Source organism: Equus quagga, chromosome 10 (genome assembly GCF_021613505.1).
Source record: "Equus quagga isolate Etosha38 chromosome 10, UCLA_HA_Equagga_1.0, whole genome shotgun sequence".
NCBI lineage: Eukaryota > Metazoa > Chordata > Mammalia > Perissodactyla > Equidae > Equus > Equus quagga.
The window spans coordinates 97,726,770-97,752,105 of record NC_060276.1 but is presented as its reverse complement, the minus strand read 5'-3'; the positions used below and the strand labels follow the sequence as shown (position 1 = coordinate 97,752,105).

At 37.9% G+C, this 25,336-nt stretch overlaps 1 protein-coding gene across 9 annotated transcripts in view; it reads right to left on the bottom strand.

Moving 5' to 3' along the window:
* Positions 1-25,336, bottom strand: part of DMD (dystrophin) — a 2,273,580-nt gene that overhangs the window by 298,469 nt on the left and 1,949,775 nt on the right. For all 9 annotated transcript variants that reach the window (XM_046672830.1, XM_046672828.1, XM_046672833.1 and 6 more), the window contains one exon: positions 5,620-5,766. In XM_046672830.1, coding sequence (XP_046528786.1) covers positions 5,620-5,766 — 147 coding nt within the window. The remainder of the gene's footprint in view (positions 1-5,619; positions 5,767-25,336) is intronic.

Below are 25,336 nucleotides of genomic sequence, written 5' to 3'. Positions count from 1 at the left end.
AGCAGCAAATTGTGTTACTAGGACGCTTCCCTTCACCCTCCAAGTTTCCATTTACCCTTCTCTTCCTGCGCTGAAGACAAGCATTAAGAGCTTGGGTCTCCATGTTCCCATGGCACTGTAACACTCGTCTAAAACAGAACTTTCTGCATGGCATTATACTTACTTTCTACAACCTGCCTCGAAACTTCTCAAAGTGTCTTAAGAAGCCATATATATATATGTATTTTTATATCATATATTTATATGTATTATATGTAAATATATGTATCATATATTTATATGTATGAAGTCATATATTTACATGTATTTTATATATATATATACACACACATATATATATATATATATGTATTTTTAAATCTTTTAAACCTGGCTGTCCCCGGAAAGTGCTTAATGTGGGACAATGGTCCTCGAAGTGTGGTCCCTGGCTCAGCAGCTTCAGTCTCACTTGGGGGCTTGATAGAAATGCAGCCTCTCAGGCCCTGCTCCAGACCTGCTGAATCAGAAGCTCTGGAGGTGGGTCCATGATCTGTGTTTTCCTAAGTCTTCCAGATGGTTCCGATGCTCACTCACATTTGAGAACCACTGATGTAGGAAGACATATTTCCTTTGAGCATGGCCTCAGACTCATCATTTTCTCCTGAGTTTTGCGGTCTAACCAGAAGCAGACAAATTTTTGGTCTTGTTAAAGAAGAAGTCAAGGAAGGACATGGAAGAAGACATCAGTAGAACCAAGCCTTAGCAAAACTGAAGTGGAGGAAGCTGGATGTCCTCTCCTCACCCTCCGTTAGTAACAGGTCTACATTATTTCAAACAGCAGATGGCACAGCTTGCCTAGGCTCCTTGCCTAGAAAGGACCTCATAAAGCAAAATGATTAGTACAGGATCTTTAAAAAAAAAAAAAAAAAAAAAAAGAGTGTGAGGAAAATGTTTAAAATCTGTCCACACAGTTGAAAGGTCAAATCTTGTACTCAATGACAAGGACAAACATACATACATAGAGAGAGAAGCCCGCTTCAAAAACCTATCTCACCAAAGGAAAGAACAGAAGCTGCTCTGCTGGAAGTTTTAATTTTTTAAATCAGAAATCTTGCTTAGTTTTCTAAAAACAAAGCCATGCAAATATTTCTATTGGCCACCTCAATATGATCCCATGTCCTTCCATGAATCTTGCTAATTTGATTATGTAGACCAAATTCCCAGTCAGAAATTACTGAAGAATTTGTATTCTGAGAACTGAAAAGGTATTACGTTTATAGTGTTAGTACTATAATAGCCCATTTTTATTTTTTGTTTATAACATGGAGAAAGGGGGAGAGGGTGGGCCATTATGGAAGTAATAAAAGCAAATCCACCTATAAAATTTTGCTTAAGATGGCATAAGCAGTAAAGGGCGTTTTGGTCAGTATGCTCTCGGACTAGATAGGACGATTATACTATCTGCTTTGTAAACAGCAGATGCTCAATCAGTACTGATCGAATGAAAGAAGAAGGAAAGAAAGAAAGAAAGGAAGAATGGAGTATGCAGAAGATGATAGTGTAGATCTCCGTGACAGAAAGTTACCACAGAGATGTGAAGGAGTCTATAACTGTCTGCATGACTTTGGAAGAATCTCAGAAACCTTTAAAAGCATACATAATTCATGATTCTGTCCTTAAACATATTTAAAGAATGTCATACCTGGAAATGTCTCCGTATTTGATATTTTTCACGTGATTACATTCCGTACATCCTACAGGCAATAAAGCATGTCCTCTTTCTATTAAAGTGTATTTGCAGCTTCTCTTGCTGTTTGTGGGCTTACTCATGATATGCAGAGAAATGATTACAATATGCCCTATGGGAGAACATTCCCGATAGAACTTGTGCTTGGTGAGTAAAGAGCACAACCACATCACCAAATGTGTGTGCACTGCTTCAAAATCAGAAAGGTTTATCATCAGTTTAATTTTCTTCCCATTCGGTTTCGAGACTCATTTCTACTGGACCAAATATTAGCATTGGTCCTGCTCTCAGAGCTAATTCATTAAAATCACTTTTGGAGGATTTTAGTACAGTTGCTGAGTTCTAAAGACAATGAGGAATAGAATGCTTTCTAATTTTACATTTGAAACTACAGCTGTGATTTTAAGAGGTACACTGAACTGGGCTCATTAATCCATCGGTTTGTAAAAGGAAGATTTCAAACTTAATATCCCTGAGAATCATTTGAAAAAGAGGCGAAGCATGAAAAAAAAGTGAAGTATTTCATACCTGTGTTGGCCAAAATAGCTTTAAAGTATGACTTTGTTGAGTCCAGACTTAATAGGACTTTGAGAAGAAGAAATAAGAAGAGCATGGGAGTTGCAGTTCAGAAGATCTGATTCAGATACTGACTGACAATTACAGGCTGTGTGGCTGTGACTATGTCACTTCATGCTTCAAAGTTTTAGTTTCCTTACTTGTAAAAGGGAATAGTGATAATAAGGAATCATAATACATAACCATGTTATAAGGATTAAATGAGATAATGTACATGAAATCTCTTTGTAACTACAAGGAATGATGGTTTCCTATGCCAAAAATACATTGTGAAATGGTCTAGTAGAAATATCCATACTAATGTGTTCACTCTGAGGGAGCAAATAGGATTTTATTCCCACAGGGTGTTTCAAACAGGCAAAGCAATGTCTCTAAATTTCTATTTGTGGATTCAAAATAAATTCAGAACTCTCTATACACTCTATTTCCATGTACAGATAAATTGTGACTGGGTCTTACTCTGCTGTTGACGTTCATATCTACATGGTTTATCTGTTTCTATCATTTTGACTGATAGTACGTATGGCTAAAAAACCAGCATGGTTTTCTTTTAAAATAAAAATTAATGGATCACGTAACTAAACCCAGGATATTCTGATATCAAGTTGGCATAGCCAGGTAGTATGTAACTCTATGCCTTCTATCATACTATTTTGCCCAAATTTAAGACTCTTTTTCTTAGGTTTATATCTGCCTTCCCACTACTCAAAGTCTCTATTTCTTGATTTCTCTTTGTCTTAGCAGACATAGAAACAAAGATGAATTCATACTTATTTTTTATCGTGATTTTCGTAACTGACACAGCATTGCAGCTAAACTCTTTATCTTTTATTAACTATGATGTCATAATGATGGTGGGCTTAAACTTCCCTCCACAGAAGCTGGGTGATTCTTTAGTCTCACATTCTTCTAAATGCAAATGTTCTCCACAGGACATATGAGTTGCTCTTCCAGTAAATGGGGATAAAGTTGTTTGATGTGAATCTCATTTCTTGCTTTGTTCACTTTCTGAACAAGGACTCACATTTATAATACAGGAGAGTGGTTAGAATAAGGGCCAAAGAAAAGAATGGAATCAACTTGACTCAGTTATGCGCAAACCAAAACCTCAGATTAATCAGATTTCTGATAAAAACACTTTTTAAGCATATCCTTAAGGTCATGTTCAAAAATAGCAACGTGTGAAATTTGGCACAATAAAAGCATAGACCACAAAGCAATGGAACTGTTTAATATGAGAAGGCTGTGTATATGTGGGTTTGAGGACGAAGGGCTTAAAAATGAGCATTACGGAAGGGAAAGCATAATTCCAACAAACCACATCTGTCTTATTAATTGATGGAGCAACTCCATTGATCTAAACTAAATTTTGTCATATTGTATCTCCCCCAGCTATCCAGATACAGAATCATAGGACTGAACTGGATGTGACCTTAGATAAAATGGATTGTCTTATTTTTCAAATGAGGAAACTGAAGCTGAGAGAGGTTCCCAAGATAACATGGTCAAATAGTAGCTGAATTCAGTTTGAAGTTAGGCCTTCTACTACTCATGCCAATGCTCTTTTTACCACATCGTACCATCTCCTTTCATGTATTTCCTTATATTTCCGACCAAGTCCTTATTCAGTTTAAAGAATGGATAAAAATTAAGCTATGAATATTTTCTCATACTTTACATCTAAATAAATAGTGAAACTACAATGGATCACTTAACATTGATTTTTGTAACTTTTCCTGTCAGTCATAATGTTTTGACCTCATTTGTAAATTCACATGCCACTGTCACAAACCTTGTACGAGATTCTGAAAGCAAATGTGGCATTCAGCTCTCTAAAAGGAATTTTAAGATATAGTTCCAGCGTGCTTGAATGGAGCAAATGTAGCCATTGGTTTTCCTTGGACATTTATTACTTTCTTTATTTATGCTTAAAATAAAAAACATACAAAGGATGAAACTGATAAGATTTTAATAGTACTTAAGCCCTGTGGAGCAAATAGACATAGAAATGCATGTCGTTGCTTGACTATAGTGCCTTGCTTTAGTGGATGCCACTTATAACAATCTATCATACAAATATTTCAAGACTATCCATCATAACAAGAATTAAATTATATGAGATCTCAAGAGATCTTGAATTTGGAACTTGTTTTTATTAAAGATCTAGCAATTTTTTAACAGAACTTTCAATCATACCCCTAAATGGACTGCCAATAGGAAAAATAACCTGGTTTATTATTTTTTTTATTACAACATTGAAAGAAAATAGTTTTAAACCTAGTTTCCTCTCTGTCCTCAGGAGCATACTGTCTGTATCCTATGAAATTGAAAAAGGAGAGAAAACGATTCTCTAAATCTATGGTTGAATCAGTTTTAGGGTTTTGGGGTTTAACAGTGTCCTTCACATAAGGAACATATACACACTCCTCCTCCACCATGACAAACATTTTCCGAGTTCTTGCTGTGAAACAGGTACTGTATTAATAACCCTACGTGAATTAGTTCATACTATGAATTTAGCAGCAGGCATGTTACAAATGAGGAAACTAACAATCGGAAAGGTCAAGTGACTTCAAGGTCACTCACTTAGAAAGTCTGACTCCAAAACCTGTGTTATAATGATAATAATAATAATAATAACAACAACTGCAATATTACCAAGAGCTAGAATTTATATAGTGTTACCGTGTGGCTGGCACTGTTCCAAGCACTTTCCATGTATTTTGACTTCTCATCCTAATAACAAACTGATATTTTAGAGACACCTAATATTCCCATTTTTTTCAGATGAAACACTGAGGCATAGGGAGTTTTAATAACTTGCCAAAGGTTCTGCAGCTAATAAGCGTGATCTTGAGCACACTTACAGCCCCTATATTTATGATACAAACCCATGAAAAACTTCCGTGTTGGTTTGTGATAGGATGTTCCTTCTTTAAAAGGTTTTAGAATGTGTCTTACTTTTGACTTTTGTTTAAATTAGGATTCCAAAGGGGAAGATGTTTTGAGAACCCAAGCAATAATAGCACAAAGTAATTGCATGCCAGTAATTTAGCTCTTCCACCATGATTCAGCATTATCTTCCATGTTTATTGCAAGATATAGTAAAGTCTAACTTTCAGCCATTTATAAAAATGAATATTAATAACCTTAAAACACTTATATAGTGACTTATTAAGTAATACAAAATGTCCTACACTCACAAATATTATTGTGAACATCACATGAAAAATTACTTTTATTGTTCCTTACAAACAAGCTTTATCTGTGTATTCTCTTATTGTCACAAGGAACCGCAATGCTCGTAATGTGCCTACCTGCAGAAGCTTCCATCTGGTGTTCAGGTCTTCCAGAGTGCTGAGGTTATAAGGTGACAGCTGAATGCCCAACGTGGTGAGCTGGCGAGCAAGGTCATTGACGTGGCTTACATTCTCTTTAAGAGGCGCAATTTCTCCTCGAAGTGCCTGTGTGAAATAGTCAAGGGTAAATTGGAAGATAAGAACATTTAAAGCAAAGAAACAGACACATGGGAACTACAAAATATCTTATTATGTTTGGGGTTCAGTGTCAGTGACATTTGCTCTATTATCGTGATATTATAACAGTGAACATTCATTAATAGGTGAAAAATAACTAACATTTATTGAGCACATCTTAGGTGCCTAATCCTGTGATGAGCTCTGTCCACGTGTAATCCAATTTTATTCCTACACAATAACCCTATGCGGTTGGTAGTTGGAGAATTCTCATTTGAGACATGAAAAAACAAACTCGTAGAGGTTAGACCTTGCCCAAGGGCCTACGGGTCAAAATTGTGGAACCTAGGATCCATATCTAGGTTTGCCTGCCTCCAGATTGTTATATCATATACCTCTCCAAAAAAATCCTGGATTGGTAAAGTAACAGGAAAAATACAGTGCTGCTAGATTCTAAATTCTACTCATCTCACAACCAGAAATGGGTCCTTTTTTTTTACATTAAAAAGATATACTCAATCATAAAATATTACATTCCTACTTTGTGCCAACTACATAATAAATAGATTCATGTGGAGATTAGGGTATTTTGTCAAGTCCTAAGAATGGCTTCCTGCTCTCCTGGTATTTTAGTCCTTGTGGCAATGACTTAAGAAGGCTCCCATGGGGCTTCTCAGCTGTCTCTGAAGCACTGGAGTGGGATTCTCTGATGCAATGCATCACGACAATCTGTTGAGCAGAAGAACCCTATGCAGATATGGGGAGGATATTACCATGCATCATATCTACCCTATCCAGATGACATTTATGGATCTTTAACATGATGCATGATGTCCAAATGTTCCAATGAGCAATTTCTAAGGGACAAATTCCCTCACTGAGGAGAACAGTTTATGTAATGTAATGTCTGTGCACAAGGACAGCATCACTTACTTGGCTATACGTGCTGTTTTGACTTGCTTGCTCTGAGCAGGTGTTATTTCTCTGGTTCACTATGTTGAGAAAACCATTTTTTACACTGACCTCATCTATAACACTCCGATTCCCTCCCATTCCAAATGGAAGGAGCCAGTATGTACATTCTAAATAAGAATGGCATTGTCCTGGGGCTGGCCCCGTGGCCGAGTGGTTAAGTTCGCGCGCTCCGCTGCAGGCGGCCCAGTGTTTCGTTGGTTCGAATCCTGGGCGCGGACATGGTACTGCTCATCAGACCACGCTGAGGCAGCGTCCCACATGCCACAACTAGAAGGACCCACAACAAAGAATATACAACTATGTACCGGGGGGCTTTGGGGAGAAAAATGGAAAAAAAAATTTCTTTAAGTGAAAAAAAAAAAAAAAACAAAGAATGGCATTGTCCTCTCAAATCAACCTGAATATCTCACCACTAAAACACGGTATTGTATGGAGTATAAGACTCTTATATAGTCCTCAGATAACATGAGACATTGTGCTCAGCACTCTGTTGAACTTACAGGGTGTTTTTTGTTTTCTAGGGAAAGATTCGCCCTGAGCTAACATCTGTTGTCAGTCTTGCTCCCTTTTTTTTTTTCCTCCCCAAAGCCCCAACGCATGGTTATATATCTTAGCTCTAAGTCCTTCTACTTCTTTTATGTGAGCTACCACCACAGCACGGCTACTGACAGACAGGTGATGTGGTTCTGCGACCAGGAAATGATCCCAGACCACTGAAGTAGTGAGAGCGCCAAACTTTAACCACTAGGCCATCAGGCCTGGCTCAAACTTACAGTTTTTTTAAGGTAGTCTTTAAAAATATTATATTAAAGAATCATGAGGTTTCTTTTGGGAGTGATGAAAATATTCCAGAATTAGACAGTGGTGATGCTGGCACAACCTTGTGACTATACTAAACACCACTGAAGTGTGCCCTTTAAAAGGGTGAATTTTACAGTATATGAATTATGCATCAATAAAAAATAAAAACAGGGGCCAGCCCTGAGGCCAAGTGGTTAAGTTCGCGTGCTCCACTTCGGCAGCCCAGAGTTTCGCTGGTTCAGATCCTGGGTGCGGACCTAGCACCACTCATCAAGTCATGCTGAGGTGACATCCCACATAGCAGAACTAGCAGGCCCTACAACTAGAATATACAACTATGTACTGGGGGGCTTTGGGGAAAAGAAGAAAAAAAAAGAAGATTGGCAACAGATGTTAGCTCAAGGCCAATCTTTAAAAAAAAAAAAACCCAAAAACTCTTCTGACTGACCACATACATGCAAAAAATCATATCTGATGTATTCATCTTTATTCAACTTCATGTGAGTGAAATATCATAGGAATCGGTCTGAAAGTAAGAAAGTTTTTATAGGGATTGATAGTAAATATTATTATTCCATTTCCTTATAAGTAAATATATGGATTTAAAAAATCAGGATAAGTGCCCATGGAGAGAGGGGGTTAAAATCCACATACACGAATTCATATCTCTAAAAGGAAATGATCCATAATCACTTTGTTTTGCGTAATAGAAAGGTTAGAAAACAGATTTCTTAAATGTCAATGGGGAAACCTGGACAAGGACAATGATTACAAAATGGAACCATTCTCTTCTGGATAATAACATGTGTTTCTTGTAACCATAAGTAAATATCATATAAGTGGGAAGTGTAAACAGGAAACCATTGCAGAGATGGCAGGACAGCCAGGCAGAATCTGACAATACTGCAGATTAACCCTGTATGCTAATCATCTGTCTTCGCTAGCATGGTTCGCAGCCATTAAGTTGAATATCCATCTCAGTAAAGTCATATCTAGATTTCAACTCCCTTTGGATCATGCAACTTACATGTTCAAATGTCTCTTATTAGAATATTTTGAGTTTTACTTACTTCCTCCCCCAAAGTTCAGGACACAGATTTTAATCCTTCATCAATGTTTTGGAGGATGGAGGGGATTAAAAAATAAGTTCCAGCACTCATAATCAACCATAACACTCACTCTCCCTCCCTACCACCTTCTTTCCCCCTCCCTCCCTCTCTCCACTGTCATGGGATCTTGTGGCTTCTTTTGTTTGCTCATATCTAGCAATTATAGTAGAAGTTCTCTTAACTGATGTCCATTTAAGACTCACCAGATTAGCTGGAGTCTTCATTCCTCTGTGAAAAACACTGAATGGGGCCTCTAACAACCTCTAAGTAAAATGTTAGGGTATCCGTCAGTGTGCAAGGCCTTCAGCACTCATTAGTTGAGCTGTCAGTTGTGTGTGTGTTCTCAAACTTGTTTTTGCCAGTTACTTTTGCAATTACATAATTTGATTAAAGATTTCCTAAACCAAAGAAATATAAGTCTAAGAAAGAAAATAACTTATTATTTCTATGAAAACCAGGCTATATACTCTGGAAAGTTGCTTAAAATGAAAAAGTATTGTTGAATTGGGTGTGGACAAGACAACCATAAAAGATTAGGAAAACAATCTGAAAAATTCAGAAGGATTCTGTAGTCAGAATGCTTCTCATGCTTCCTGATGGACTCTCTCTACCTTAAAGAAACTGGAAATCAAGAAGTTTATATTATCAGTGTGATTTATGGAGAACTCCAATTAGTGAATCTACACTCAAAGAAAAAACTTACACAACATTAACATATTGGTGACTATTCTAAGATAAAATGTTTAAGCCATTTTTGATGATTTCCTGATTTAACTGACTTTTTCAATTAACTGTTGAACTCTAGGTCCTAACTCAGTTGGAATAGAGAGCACCTATTATAAGTATTTACTAATACTATTTTGCTACCACTGCTACTGCTACTAGTATTGTCATCAATTAAGGGGAAAAAGCCGTATGTTCAGTTTAATCGGAATACCTAAGTTTTTGTTAAGAGAAATGGAAGCTTCGATGGGGGGAAGGTCAGTTGGTAAAGAGAGAGTTTGGTGCAAAGGTTTACTTTGGGGCGCTATCGTGGTGGGCCTGAGCAGATTGAAGAACTTTAGCCAGCTAGAAATCATCGTCAGGGCACTAAGCTCATTGAGGATGGAGGAAAGGAGGTAACTGATGGCAGAAAAGAGGAAGAGAAAAAGGAGGCAGGAGAGTGTCCAAGTCAGTCTTCACATTAGCAGTTGACCTCGATTCTGGTGGCAGCTCCATAATACTCAAGGATGGCTTGCTGCTGTAGGTTGCCAATGCCTAGAAGTGTACATAACAAGAAATACAGCCCCTAAACACCGAATCATAGGGCATGCTATCTAAAGAGTGAATGCAGGCACTTTGCCATTGCAGTGGATGGTTTATGATTAAGTGGTGGTTATGGTTTGAGCCATAGCATTGGGTTTGACTATATTTCAAATATTAGAGCTTGTAATATTGTCCATATAAATTTATGTTTAAATTACTAAACACTAAACATAAAATGTCAGAAAGTACAATGAACTCTGAACAATATGCTGTGCTATTTAAATACCACCAGAATTTCATTAGATTTCATTCCGGTTTGGAAGCAGTAAGTGAGAAAACATTGAAGGCAGCCATTATACTGTGGGTTTTCTTTGAATCACTTAAACATCTGGAATATGGTCTTCATAAAAGAGCAAACCAAGTCTAATTTTATTATGACTAGTTTCATGCAGGCAGAATTTTCACTTCATTAAATGTTGTCTGATTATAGATATAAAAGTACTGATTTAGAATGATATATAAGTCTGATACGTCAAGTTTTTTTTTCTTTTTATGAAATTCAATTCCTTGTCAGATCTTTGCTTAGCCTTATGTAACTAAAGATTTGTTCAAATAGAGACTTAGAATTTTAGTCATCAGCCATCTTGCAAGGAAAGAAAGGAGTTGTCTATTAACAAGGGAAGATCACTTTTGAGGGAGCAGTTTTGACTTGACAGTTAAGGGACTGGTCTGCAAGGCACAGAAGGTAATTTGGAGGACTGGAAAGAGTAAGTTGAGGGACTTCTACTGAGAGGGTTTCGGTGTCCTCTGTGAAGTAGGAAGCAACAGACGTGGCATAAAATTGGTGTGTAACGGGTATTCATTGAATGAAAACATAAATTAAGGGTAAGTGGGAACATTTGAATTAGTTGTGCTAATGATTGTGAATGGGAGTTGACCTAAGAAACGAGTGAGGTTGCCAGACAGTGCTGAGGGCTCATTTGAGGCTTAGGACCAAAATTTTTTAGCAGAACCAATCTGCCCAAATTCTCTCCAACGTTGTTCCATGCAAGCATGGAGAAAACAGTTGATCCAGGTTTGGGTTTTTGTCAGATGGTTGTGGCACAAACACTTAAGGACAAAGGAGTTTAAATTTTAGCCGGAATGTGATTGAAAAACAGACCATGGAATCTAAACTGGATTAGGAGGGAAGTGAAGCAAGATGCGGCTTGTAGATGGAGAGAAAGAAGAGGGGTCAGCGGTGGAGGTCCAGGACAATCCAAGAAAGGCCACAACAGGAGTAGCTGCACAAGCAACCAAGAAGGAGAGGAGACTCTGGGATGCTCGAATTAGCTCTGCCGTTTATGAATTTATTTATAAATAATGTGATGTGATTATTTATTTATTGCATTTTCTTTTTCTTTTTCTTTTTTTTTTGCTGAGGAAGATTTGCCTTGACCTAACATCTGCTGCCAATCTTCCTCTTTTTGTACATGAGTCACTGCCACAGCATGGCCACTGACAGACAAGTGGTGTAGGTCCACCCCTGGCAACCAAACCCAGGCTGCTGAAGTGGAGCATGCTGAGCTTAACCACTAGGCCACCAGGGCTTGCCCTACTGCATTTTATTTCTATATTAATGGTGCTACTGAGTCTGAAAAACCTCCCTTCTTAGGGATAATAAACATTCTTCTTAAAATCTTAACCTACTAATTCACAGAGGTCCTATCTCACTTAGTAGAAATTCAAAATTAGTAGGGTCTGACGATGAAACATCATTCCAGGACTATATATACTGTGCAGAGAAATTTACATTACAAATACTACCTGAAAAACAAAGTAGTGACTAAGGGCATTTCTCTCTACAGTGAACAATGTTTGTGAATGAAAACCCCTGAAAAATAGCCTAGAAAGAGGAGATATAAGGGAAAGTCCCAGGATTCTTCATGCTGGGTTAGTAGCTAGAAGCTGAAGGGGAGAAAATGGAAATCGTGTCCTGCAATTCTGGTCTTTAGTACTGGTATTGGGGCTCTTATATATGGCTCAGGGAAGGCCTCTTAGAACCCAGTCATCCAGGATTTGGGGGCAGGTACAGTCTAGCTGTGTTTTGTAGCTTCTGCATTTCTGTATGGGTGTATCATCCCGACGAGAGTGAGTGCTCGCCACTGGGGCTTAGAGCGTCAGGGACCATATCCTGCTTTGCCCAGAGGATCAGAGGCCTAGCGGAGCCTCTAAAATACCTAGGGGGAATGGGCTGCTCAAATATGGTTGGACCAATAACAAAGAAACACAAGATGAGATGTAGGCAAGCCTTTCATGAAATGGATCAGGCTTGGAGACTTCCATTGTTATCTGTAATTCTTGGCTCTTTACTGTGGTTTGTTCTCTGCATGGTGTGGTGCCCAGGATGTAGGTTTAGCTTTTGTCTCCGATACCTGCTGCCTTAGCATTTTGGAGAAGCAGAGTCAGTGCTCTTAAAAGAAGAAGAGTGAGGGGCCGGCCCCGTGGCCTAGTGGTTAAGTTTGGCCTGCTCCACTTCGGTGGCCCAGGTTCGGTTCCTGGGTACAGACCTACACTACATGTCGGCGGCCACCCACATACAAAATAGAGGAAGATTTGCAACAGATGTTAGCTCAGGGGAAATTTTTCTCAGCAAAAAAAAAAAAAAAAAAAAAAAAAGAAAGAAAAAAGAAAAAAGGGGAGTGAGAGAAGCAGGAGAACAGGGCAAGAAATCTAAATAAGGATGTGGTCTCAGTTGGAGACCAGCATCGGCCAGGTCCCATGGGGAGCTCTGGAGCACAAATTATACCGTATTTGGTCCTTTCTTGAGACAAAGGAATTGTCCTTTTCTACCCCAGTGTCAATCAGTTGTTGGCCATTAGCTACCCTCTGGCAGTCTTAGGGGAGGAGGGGTGGTGTAACTTCCCAGGCAAGGTGGCTTCCTTTTGGCTGAGGGAGGTTTCCTGGAAAAGGGTGCAACTATGAGTCTTTAGCAGCCAACACTCAGAGTTGCTGGGGGATGAGTGCACCAGCCCAGTGAAGGAATCTGGCTGGGGTGGCAACAGCATCCACTACGTAGACTAACTTCATCCAGTTCCGTAGACTAACTTGATCCAGTTCCCTAATCTCCTTTACTCTTGGACTTCAGATGTCAGGTACTTTCTGTGTGTGTGTGCAAGAGTCTTATGGGAATTCTCCTTACTAACATTGGGGGCCATCCCATAGATCTCCAACAAAACTGAGACATACCACCCTTTCCATAAGATCGAGTCCCTGATTTCTGTGAAGTACTGAGGGATCGTGTGGAGCTAAGACACGGGGGGTAGTCTGCAGACTGAATGAGTACATCGCTCTGCCTTTAGTATCACTTTTGCCTCTGGGACAGACATTCTTGACGATACATCATGCCATTGAAACATGTACCTTTTTTGAATACGGATGCGACTGCATTCCATTCTGGCATCCGTTTTTATCGTGGTAGCCTGAAGGCCAAATATTATGCTGTTTTTTTCATTGTCTCCCTTGCGTTCAGTTTTCAGGACCGTTTTTGTATGCTTTCATATTTGGGCATGATCACTTTTGATAAGCAAACTCAATAAGGACATAAATAACGAAACAGACTCAGAACAAATGACCTGGATGGAGTATAATCAGGATGACTTGAGGTAGGTTAAACTAAAAAAAACCCACCAGATTTTAGGAGAACAATGTGAAGTTTAGAGGCATGAAGAAATCTGGTGCTTTTATTTCCTAAGCATTTAGCAGTAATTATATTTTAACTATGGTTTCCCCTCAGAGTCACCACACTTCCAAATTTGTGACACTAAAAGCATAGCAATTAACTGCTTTGTTTTTTTCCATAAGGAATGCTCATGTTTTTGTGAAAAATAATCTCTAGTTTTTCTTCATATTATTGAAAAGGCCTGCACACCCAAACACAAAAGCATAAATTCTGTTTTTAACATTATTTTCTCCTTTGCATTCATAATTCTTCACCTTTCAGGATATGGCTTCACAATGAAGCCTATAACCCCAATGTTCTTAAAATAAAAGCTGAATTATAGCTTTACCACACTTATCGTGTCCATCTTCTTTCCTTTTTATGTTCATTTTGCCTCCACAAATATAAATTGGAAATGAGGAAAAGGACAGAATTGATCACGAAGGAAAGGTTTTGACTTATAAGAATAAGTTGTACACATCTGAGTTATTTTAAGTCCCTTGGGTACTACTTTCTAGAATCCTAACCCTGGCTGCTAATTATTTCCCCTTTATAGAAAAACAAAGCAAATGAACCAAAAAAAACAAAACCCAAAAACATTTCAAGCTTTCCGGAGCTTTCTAATGACACAATTAAAACAAATAAAAAGGTAGTTCATGAGTGTTTTACAGAGGCTAAATGCAAAATATACACAATTAAAAGAAAAAAGTCTCTAATGAGGATAAATAAATCATTTAAGCAGGCCATGTTTTTAGGCTGCCAAGGAAACAGAAGAAATGCCACTATTTTCTTTCTGAGAAATTTTAATTGTATGTGACAAACATTAGCAAGATGGCAGTTAATGAAATCTATTTACTTATTTAAAAATAAGGAATAATCCATACACCATTAAAAACATCAACCACAAGGACATTGATAGTCAAATTCAAGAGTTATTTTAGACAGATTAAGTTCTACATTTAACAGGTTTTGTGAATTAGCCAACATTCCTGCCAGTCGAAAATGTTCATGGTCTGGGCCCACATTTGGCACTACTATCGCCCCTGCCTAGGGATATTGTCTTGCTCTCACCCTTCCCTACATGGCTCAAAACATCAGTCTAAGGCAGTGACTCTCAAACGATTGCATGCGTCATAATCACGTGGAGGGCTTGTGAACACAGATTGCTGGGTCCCACGCCAGTGTCTTTGATTCAGTAGGTCCAGGATGCAGCTGAGAATTTGGCATTTTTAACAAGAACTTAGAAGATGCTGCATTCCTCCATCGCACCTGGCTTATTCTTGACTTAGACCCTTCATGCATGCTGTCCCCTCTGCTTAGAGTTTTCCATTCCCGCTCTCTGCCTAGCTGGCTTCTATTCATAGACCGCAGATCTCAGTTAATGTGACTGTTACAGGGAGCCCATCCCTGGTTGCTCTATCTAAGGTAAGCACCCCTTATTTTTCCTGTCTCAGCACCCTGTTTTCCTTCTTAGCACTGATCACAATTTCTAAGTGCATATTTATTTGCCTATTTATTAATTCATTGTCTCTCCCTTCTCAGGACGCTACTCTTCGTTAAGGCAATTCTATATTATTTTTTTCCCCAGAGTATTCTTGCACCGAGTACATGATAATCCCTCAATACATTTTTATTAGAGAATAAACAGTCAAGAGAATTCGGCATTTTTGCATTAGTTATTAATATTTCAAACCAACGGTATTCTCAAATTGCTTCATAAACATAGTTTCCTACAGAAATCTGACACTGAATTCCTAAGTGAAAGAAGAGAAACCTGCTCATTTCTTTTAGGTTCCATATCTGAATTCTTTAGATCTATTACTTGATTTATTTTACGTTGGAGCATGTGCTAATTTCTGAAGCATCTCTGACCTTCTCAGCAAGAACATAACATTCCAATTTTTGGTACCAACTGGGGAGTTTTCATAAAAATGGAACAAATGGGAAAAAAGGGGAGTAATCTATTTGAGGAAAATCTGTTCTGCTGGTGGTGAGACTCTTGGTGTAGCCGTCTGTGGGGGCATTTTGGCAAGACTGAATAAAAGTGTTAAAAACATTTATATAGGAAAAGATGAGAAGACTACATCCTGGAGTATCCACGTGGAATTGTATAGTGGCCTGGCCGCGGGGCCAAAGGGGGCTGGACTCCAGCCTGGGCTCCACTAGCGAATTGGTGAGCCTTGGCGCAGGGCCAGGGATCTCTTCGAAGAAAGAGGTACCCTTTTCTACTCTGCCCAAAGAGGCACTTGCAGAGATTAGGACTATAGATGCTGTGGTTGAGATTATGGATGGTCTCTGTCTCTGTCTCTCTCTTTGTCTCTGTCTCTTTCTCCTCCCTCTCTCTCATTTTTGGGATTTTCCACTAAAGAAAAAGTTCATTCACAAATATTTTCCACGCATTTCCTCTTGTGTAAAAAAGGAGTTAGTAACAAGGACGCATCAGGGCTGTCGTAAGATGCAGGAGAAGGTCGGGTCTGTTTCTTCTTCTTTTACTCCACCTACAACCAGTTAAGCATGGTGTTAGGCAACATGGGGAAGACAAAGTCACATGAGGTCCTAGTCAGTCTAGTTCAGGGAGACTCTGCAAAGCAGAGGGTAATAACGACATCCACGAGAGAGCCACAGACTAAGATTCTTTCTCTGGTACCTGCATCTTTGGAGCCAATTTCTAATATCACCCCTGGGGAAACTTGTCTTTCCTCACTCCTCTATCACATAGCTTTATAAGGTCTGCTTGAACTAGACATTGGGATGTGGGTACATGAAACTGCTAAAGGAAGAGGAAACATGTGGGAGGAGGAAAGATACTTGTTCAGAGCTTGAACAAGGGCAAGAGGTAGGAAAGCTTAATGTGTTTGAGGAAGAGCGACAGTCTTTAATAAGTTGAAGCATGCAATACAGGGCAATTGTGGAAGAAAAATCATGGGCATTTTCTTGGAGCGAGATTGCAATGGGTTTGAATGAGGTGGTCTTTGCAATGCAGATAATGAAGGTTTCTGCAAAGGAAAACGGCATATTCCCAGCAACTCTTTCAGTTAGAATTAATTACCACTCACTTGAAAACACTTATTTTATATCCACTATGTACTATGCATATATGTACTCTATGGTATACATCTTCTATGCACTGGGAAAATGGAACTCTCAACAGACTCACAGTCATTAGCAGAGGTAGACAATTTAGGGGGTTATTAAAAAACAACATAATCACGCTATGAGAAGTTGTGCCACGGCATTTGGAAAGCGCAAAGAAGGATGCTGAGGCAGGTCAGAAGAGACTCCCTGAGTAGATAAGGTGACTGAAGTCACCCACAGAGGGGAACAACACAAAAGGCACATTCATCCAGGTGTGACATATTCAACTAGAAAACTTCAAGCAGATCAGTATAAGATTGTGGCCATTCTGAAGAGGCAAAAGAAGTGACAACGAGTGTTTGTAAGTTCGGGCAAGAAGTAACAATGACTAGAGATAGGATGGCGGCAGATGGGAGCAAATTATCTGTAAAATAATTCCCAAAGGTCTTACGTACCTGAAAGAGAGGATTTTGCCTTGTGCTTTTGTGCATGTTTGTTTATTCACCCATTCCAAAAAAATTATTGAGCACCTATTATATGCCAGAGAATATTCCAGGCACTAGAGAGAGAGCAGAGTATGTAACAGACGACTTCCTATGATCATGCAGCTTAACTCTAATGGATATAATTTCTTTAAATGATCACTGTTATTATACAGGCTCATAAAAAAAGAAATTCCAAGCCAAAATGTATCCATAGCTATAAAAGGCAACACTTTTGACCAAGAAAATGCAGGACAAGCTATGGTATTGTATATAGTATTCCCAAGAGATTCTTTTTTTCCCAATAAAACAAATTAGGCTACTGCTGCATGTATGAATAATGATTAATAGAAAAATCTAGGGTTGTGAGGTATCTGTGCAATATGCGCCACCTAATTTGCTTTATACTAGGCACATTTATTTAATTTTAGTTCTATAGGGAAGGCACTCACTATTGAAACAAAATGGATTTTTCCTGATTTGATTTTCCATTCAATATATTGCTAACAACTTAGAAATACTAAAGCAGAACTGAATCAAAGGTGGATATAAATTTTCTAAGAGCTGAGATGACAATAATTAAATGGAAGAGGGCTGAAGAGGATTGTAAAATGCCCTTCAATATCCACTTTTACTTTCAGATTATTGTAGCTCCTGAATTTAATAAATGTTTTTATTCTTTCCAAAATGTCTTTCTTTCCTACGAATGGAACAACAGAAGAATGAGACATTCGGCTATTTAAAGTGAAATGGTGAAATGAAATGAACACAAAGTGGATTTCCTCATTAAAATCTATGCGACAGCATGTTTAAAAATTAGGTTGGTAAATTTTTTATAATGGTTCATCTTCATTTCATCGTATTCCTAGGCTAAAAAGAAAGTTCTATGCGTTTACTTCCAAGTGATGTTGCCCTTTCAGATCTATTGGTGGTTATTGTTTTTACTTTGATGTATATACATGTGTGTGAAAGATCTAACTTCTTAAGTGGAGTCAAGAGTTTACTCCGTTTTTCATCTTTTTCACCATGTATTGAGAACTTTTACCTTTAACATATTCCTCTGATTTTTCTGATCACGTCTTAAGGTAAGATCTAAATTCATATCCTATTATATTCTGTTATGACAACTACTATCATGATAACGTCCACTTAAGTACATGTGAATGATGAATAAATTACACCTTAAACAAATGTGTCTAAGTGTCAAGCTGTCTAATTAATGTACTCAAATGTTATTTCAGAAAAAAATTCAAAGTCATTAGCCAAATCTACCCTTTAAAAAAAGTGATTGGTATGCTACTAACAAAAAAAAATATATATACTTTCATGGTAATAGATTTTTTTTTTCTTTTTCAAAATACGAATATGACTTAGTAGCCTCAAAAATCTGTGGGAGTGATGCTGTATTAATTATCTAAGGAGAATACTTTTTCAGTTGAAAAAAGGGTTTAAAATCTTTAAAAGATAATCTCTTCACTAAGAATTTAAGATTCTTTTGAAAGTCAAAGTGGGTCAAATTTCATTAAGACCCATCCTGCACATGACGCTCAACCCCAACCTCCAGGCAATTTTAACTCTGAGACAACCTTGAAAACATCTTCCTTCAACCTTTATAAACACAAGGTCAGGGGGGTTCCAAAGATAATATTTTGTTCACTGTGTAAGCCAAAGGATCAACAGAACTCATGCTCATTTGTTGAGTTTATATTTCTTTTAACCTTATGCTTCATTGGTTGCACAAAAGTCACCATTATATTGGATAACCCTCGTGGCGATTTTAGTATGGGGTTTGTGTAGGTTGAAAACAATGAACTATTCTCTGGCTTTAGCCCTGTTCCTGCTAGAAATATGTGCAGGCCAACAGCCAACTGACGAGTGGTGGGTGAAGTAGGTGAAATGTTGTTGCATGTAGCCTACTTGTCCTTGGGACAGATAAGAGCCTCAGACCATGGGGCAGCTAAATGGGTGCAGTATTATCTAATGAGATCTAATAGGATTTAGGTTCACAGCAATGTCTAGACTCCGAATTGGGTTATAATGTTTTAAGAGTAGGAAAATAAGTAAATAAAATAAAACTCAGTGGTGGTTTGTCATTGGTTCTAAAAAATACACCAATATATTGCTTATTTCCCTCATTCACGTCAGTTTCCATTTAATTACTGTACTTTGGGATATATTGCTGATAAATTGACTTTATTCTCTTTGCCAACTTACTTAATGCCATGTGAAGGTCACAATGATAGGATCTGAATATAGGGAAAAGTTTCCAAAGAGCCCACTAAATCTGTAACAATGAGGAATCCCAGGGAACAAGACTTCTAAAAACAATGTGTTTTGAAACAGGACTGGCAGGCTCTTAACTATATGAAGAAAAAAAAAATTCACCATAAAAATCAATTCCTTAAAAGAAAGTAGGAATCTATCTTAATGTTAGATTCTCCAGCCTCATTCTGGTTAAGAGAGTTTGACATTTCAGGGCTGAACACCCTGTGAAAACTTAATAAATATCGAAGTTTACAAACAAAAACATAACAACGATATGTGGACCAATCTTCAGAAACATTGAAAATCAATGTGCCCTTACTCTGCCTAATTCAGTTAACTCAATTATTTAATGTATACTTGATTTGAGTGGGTTTATACATAGCTATTTCAATTTTACATTGAACATTAATCAAATTACTTTTAACATACAATTTCCTTTATTTCCATCCCCCCCCCCAAAAGGATTCCAGAATAAGGGGGAAAGTTTGTTTTGAATATTGCTTGTTTAATGTTAAAGCATATTTTAAGACATTTGTTTCTATTATGTTTATCCCATAATTCTGATTATATATACCACTCACCATATACCACAACCATAAACGTTTTCACAGGCATTTAATAGAGGGCTTTTGCACCACCTTTGGGAAGAAAAGTCCCCCTGCCTCAATTATTGCAGTTAAGACTATCTTCTACTTTCTCCCAGTTACTCTCCCAGTTTCACCCCACATCTATATCCATTTCTACACGCAATTCGATACCCTCCTCCCCTGAACACAGAGCCTCAGCAGAGAGTTGAGTTATAAAATGTTAGAATTCCTGGATAAGCTGTTAGCTATTCCTATCTGGCAAGCAGGTTTTAATTTTCAAAAGTTGAATAGTCTCAACTATTCTGAATGTCCCAGATTTCAGAAACTCTGTAAAGTACTTGCTTCTAATCAGCATGTTTGGCAGAAAATTATGAGGAGAATTTTTAAACTTAACTATTGTTATTGGTAAACGTGATAGAATTATGTGACTAAAATCTTAATTTTAAAGTATTAATAACGGAAGGCAAGTTAAGCCGTATGTCATCCGAAGCAACTCAAAAACTGTATGAGTGCAATTAAAATACCAACAGGAAAACCGGAATAAAGGACTGTGAATGTCTTTCACAAGAGAGATTCAGAAAGAGCAGGCCATTATTCATTTCAAGGTTTCAGAGTGTAACTATGCTCCCTACCTAAACCATCAGTCACTCTCACGGGAGGCCATGTGCCTGTATTCATTTTTAAATTAAATGCCCTGGATGTTGATAAATATAAAAAAAAACAAATGATATATTTATTACTTATAATTGAAGAATTACTAAGAATAAACAACAAATGTATTTACATGCATATATTGTAGCTTTACTATTGAAAGACAGGTCTCAAAGTGTCCCTGGACCAGCGCAATCACCATCACCTGGGAACTGGTTAGAAATACAGACTCTGCCCTGCCCCAGACCTTCTGGAGAGGGGGTTCACCAATCTGGGTTTCCACAAGCCCTCCAGGTGATTCCGAGGTACCCTAAGGTGAGAACCACTGCCAGAGAAAATTCTTGACATTCTCAATGATTATGTCTGAATAAGTTGAATCCTCAGATTCACAAATATCTGATCAATTCAGATACTTACAGATTATGTAACTATAAAGTCAAAGTCACTTATAAAGCCATTTCCTGACTAATAATCATCACTTTCTTAGAACTTCTCATTAACTCTTCCCTTCCATTACCAATTCCAATAAGTACCTAGGAGGTAGGGTAGGGGGGAGGATGGATTTTCCATAAAGAAACAAAATTTTCATATTACATGTGCAATAACAAAACAGCATTGGAAAAGCCATGTTGAGGTAGGAAGGCTGAGTGGATTACTAGGTTTCCTTACCAGTTGTAGGGGACGCTTTCCCCGGCAAGGGCATCCATCCCTCAGCTGCTGTGATTGTTGGTTACTAATGTTTCACAGCTGCCTCTCTTCTTCAGAAAGGTGACCTCTGCTGATGGAAGGCCCCAAGCCCAAGAGGTAACACACACCCCTGACCTGGGAGGTAACTCATGTCCCCAGTGGTGGGCCACAGCCCGTGGGGATGCTGGAGCAGAGCCCAAGAGTCAATTGTGTGTGTGTCTTCCCACTTCCACCTTCAGTGAGATCATGCGGGGAGCTTGAATCAGCCATGGTGGGAGTATTTACGCCACGACGGTTGGAAAATGCTACAAATCAGTGTTCATCTCACCTCAGAGCTCGTGGATAAATATTAATAGCACACTGCTGGCTACAGCCAATGGCTGGCTGGGGTATAAAAGGACAACTCTGCTGTGTGTTTTATACTTCTGAGCTCTCTCCATATGGATCAAGATACAAAGCAAGATTTTTCCTGGGATGGCATACTTCCTTGGCTCTTTCTTCCCCTTATTATGCTTCCCTAACTCCCATACAGGCTTCTCCTGAAAGCAGACCGTCTATAAATCACGCGCACCCAGAACCCTGTTCTCAGGGGCTGCTTCCAGGGAACCTGACCTTTACCACCAGCCAAGTCATTAGTTAAGCGACTGCTGCACAAAAGCCTCAAAGAATACGTGTTCAAAATGACAAACGGCTACACGTCATGGACCTTTTGGATCGCAACGATCAGATAAAACCGCAAAAGACAAATTTGAAATGGCAAGGGTGTACCCTTTGTGTATGTGCACATAAAAGAAACAAGTTGACGGAAAAAGATGAAGCCTGCACAATTTGGGTAATTTTCCCCATCACGCTTTTCAAACTAAGCTTTCATACCCATAGGTGAATACGCTGGCTCATTCATTTCACTTAAGATCTTGGAGAAAAACATCTTTATATTAAAACACAACAAATACATTATGGAGAAGATCACAAAATTGAAATGAGATTTTAAAAAGAAAACAAACATGAAAGAAATCTCATGCTCATAGAAAAAGGAGGTAAGCAGGTGGAAGAGGAAGATATCGGGGTTCACCTCCTTGGCCGTTAAGAGAACTGACAGAAAAGTTTGAGAAGCACTGCTTTCGGCAAATGCCGTTGACAGAAAAATGTATAGTGAATGTAAACTCTAACTAAAAATATTATTTTAGTATGAAAAAAATCTTATTATGAAAAAGTTTACTCTTCTGAGGCCCCATTAAAATAAGAGGGTTACATTAGCATCATGGGCACATCTGTTCCCGTAACACCCAGAAAACTGGTTTACAGAGAACAATTATTCAACGCCATTGCTTAACTTCGTTAATGTAAGGTTGTGTAAGGCATAATATTGGAGCCAGTGGTAACTGTGTAATTTTAAAAATTGTAATTGCCAAGCATGACAGGAACACAGCAGGAGCGCACTCCTTGGGTTATTTGTTCTTAAATCATTCCTTGTGCTTGCGGTAGGAGAGCAACATAATTGTGAACTTTAAACTTGTTACAACTTTGCTAGATGTCAAAGGAGAATGAAAAATACATTGGCTGTGCGCTTCCATTTTCTAAGGAAACATGGAATTTTGGTTAAATAAATAACTCGCATTTTAAAACTGTTTCTAGTTAATGTGGTACATGCACACATACAAACAAGCTAATAAAAATTCTCGCTCCCTCAGCTTGATGCGAAATAATAATATTCCCAGGAAAACCAAGATGCCATTAATACAATTCCCAATACAATTCTACTCATGGAATAAATTAAACATTCACACACTATAATGAGATCAGACTTCTCTGGGTATAGGTTTTAACTATATCACAAACGAACGAGTGACTGAGTTTTTAGATCCGTTAATGCTGATACTATATTACTTAAGTTTTGTTTTGAATAGTCTTTTGTTACCTAAGCCTCTGGAGGAATTGTATTTATAATTACTACCAGCCACAAACAAAGCTTCTGGAGTAAATCCTCAGTAAACAGGATTGGCATATTAAAGGATCAGTTTTTGAGATGGTTGTTTTCAAATAGTAGGAAGGATGCTAATCTTCGGAGGAATTTTTATTATCTAATTAAATGCTTCTTTAATAGAATAATGCCAGACGAACTCATTAGCTGAACATTTTGATTATCCCTGTTCTCCTAAATATCCCATGACCAGAAGAAGAGCTGTACAATTCTGATCTAATGCAATAACAATGGTAACCCGTTCTAGCTCCTTCTTCTATCACAGTCCATCAAAGGGATACAAAGAAGTCCCAATTAAAATAAGTTCAATGATAAAAAGAACATGTCCCCTTTCCAACTGTTCTAAAGCCTCTTCCTATCTTTAAGCAAAGTTCACCCAGTAATTATCTTATTTATGAAAGTAAAAGCAGAGGATGTTTCTTTTACTAAATAAGCGGCTTTGTGCTTCGAATGTGGAAGGCATCTCGAAACAGTCAAAAAGAAAGCCTGTTGAATGCCATCAACTCATTTCCTCCCACCCACTGTTTTAAATGATTTGCTTGATTCCAATGTATACTACACTTACATAAGTTGTTTATGAAGAGTCAAATTAATAGTCTTTGCATTTGTTTTTGTTGGAATTTGGAGAGCTGACAAATGAATTAGTAGAAAATGGCAATTCTACATGAATTAGCTTTTAGGTCTCCTTGAGAGGCTGATGCAGAACTTAATAAGAGACTTCAGATTGATTATAGACTTCGGTGAAGACAGCTGGGGTTCAAATGAAACTGAAAAAGAACTTATATGCACTTCAAAGTATGCTAAGCAGATGTCTGAAACAATTACCCCGCATGGCCTTTTCAGAAGTTTCAAAGGCAGGATGGGAACAGCATGGTAAACGAAGGTTCTATTTGCCTAAGTTGAGGTGGGGGCTTTTAAAACACACACAGCGCTATCTAAAATCAGATGCCTTGGGTAAAGAACATGATTTGACATTGCTGTCCTAAGTAATTTGCTTTTAGCTTTATAAACAAAGCAGGAAATGAGAGAGAATACACGGGAACTAAGTCATAACCTCTCCTGGCAACACTCGTTTACAATTAATTTTGCATTGAACAAACAATTTGGTCAGGAATTTTAAGATGACTAATGCCTATTTTAGTTTCTAAGCTCTATTAAAGCCAACAATGACCATTCTATTTAAAAAAATAAAGAATATGCTTTTAAAGTCTATAAGTGAGACTTTAACTATAATATGCATTCTTATAGATGTATTCCCAGATATTAAAGGCCAAATCATATGCTTTTAAAACCTCACAACTGCATGCCTTGTAAACTAGATAAAACCATGGTTACTCCATAGGATGGGCATTAGTTCCATATTTAACCCAGATTTATAAAGGATTACATCTTTTTTGTCTGCATTTTCTTCTCGATCAAAAGCTTACTGAATGCACATAGCATTTGCATAAAAGCACTAACAGGAGCCAACGCATAGTAATTCATGTGCAGTTAATAGCAATTAGCAAAATATTAGTAAATTTTCTTCTTCCTACTATGGGCAGTCCACCTCATTCATTATGGAGATATCACTCCTTCATTCAGAGTTGCGAGAGTTCACACATTTTGAATCATTCTCAGGGCTGCCCTGTTTGTGACGGTTCTGTCTAACCATGCATCCACTATCTCTATAAGAAAGGATTATAAACGTTCTTTTTATAATTCATATATAAGACAGGATTTAAGGTTGACTTATATAAATGACAAATATAACAACAAAATTAATAAAATAATAATAAAACATTAGAACTAGGGTTAAGAAGAGAAAAGCAGTAAGGGAAGATCGAGTTGCGTGTACATGGCCGAAAGCTTCTGCTTGCCAAAGTGAAGATGAAATTCTAACACATGGCGTCACATTTCACCTTATCTATCAAGAGGAAATACACCTGGTTTTCTCAATGTCAAATTCTGAGATAGCATTTCTTTGACAAATTTCTCAGATAAACCAAGCCACAGGGACT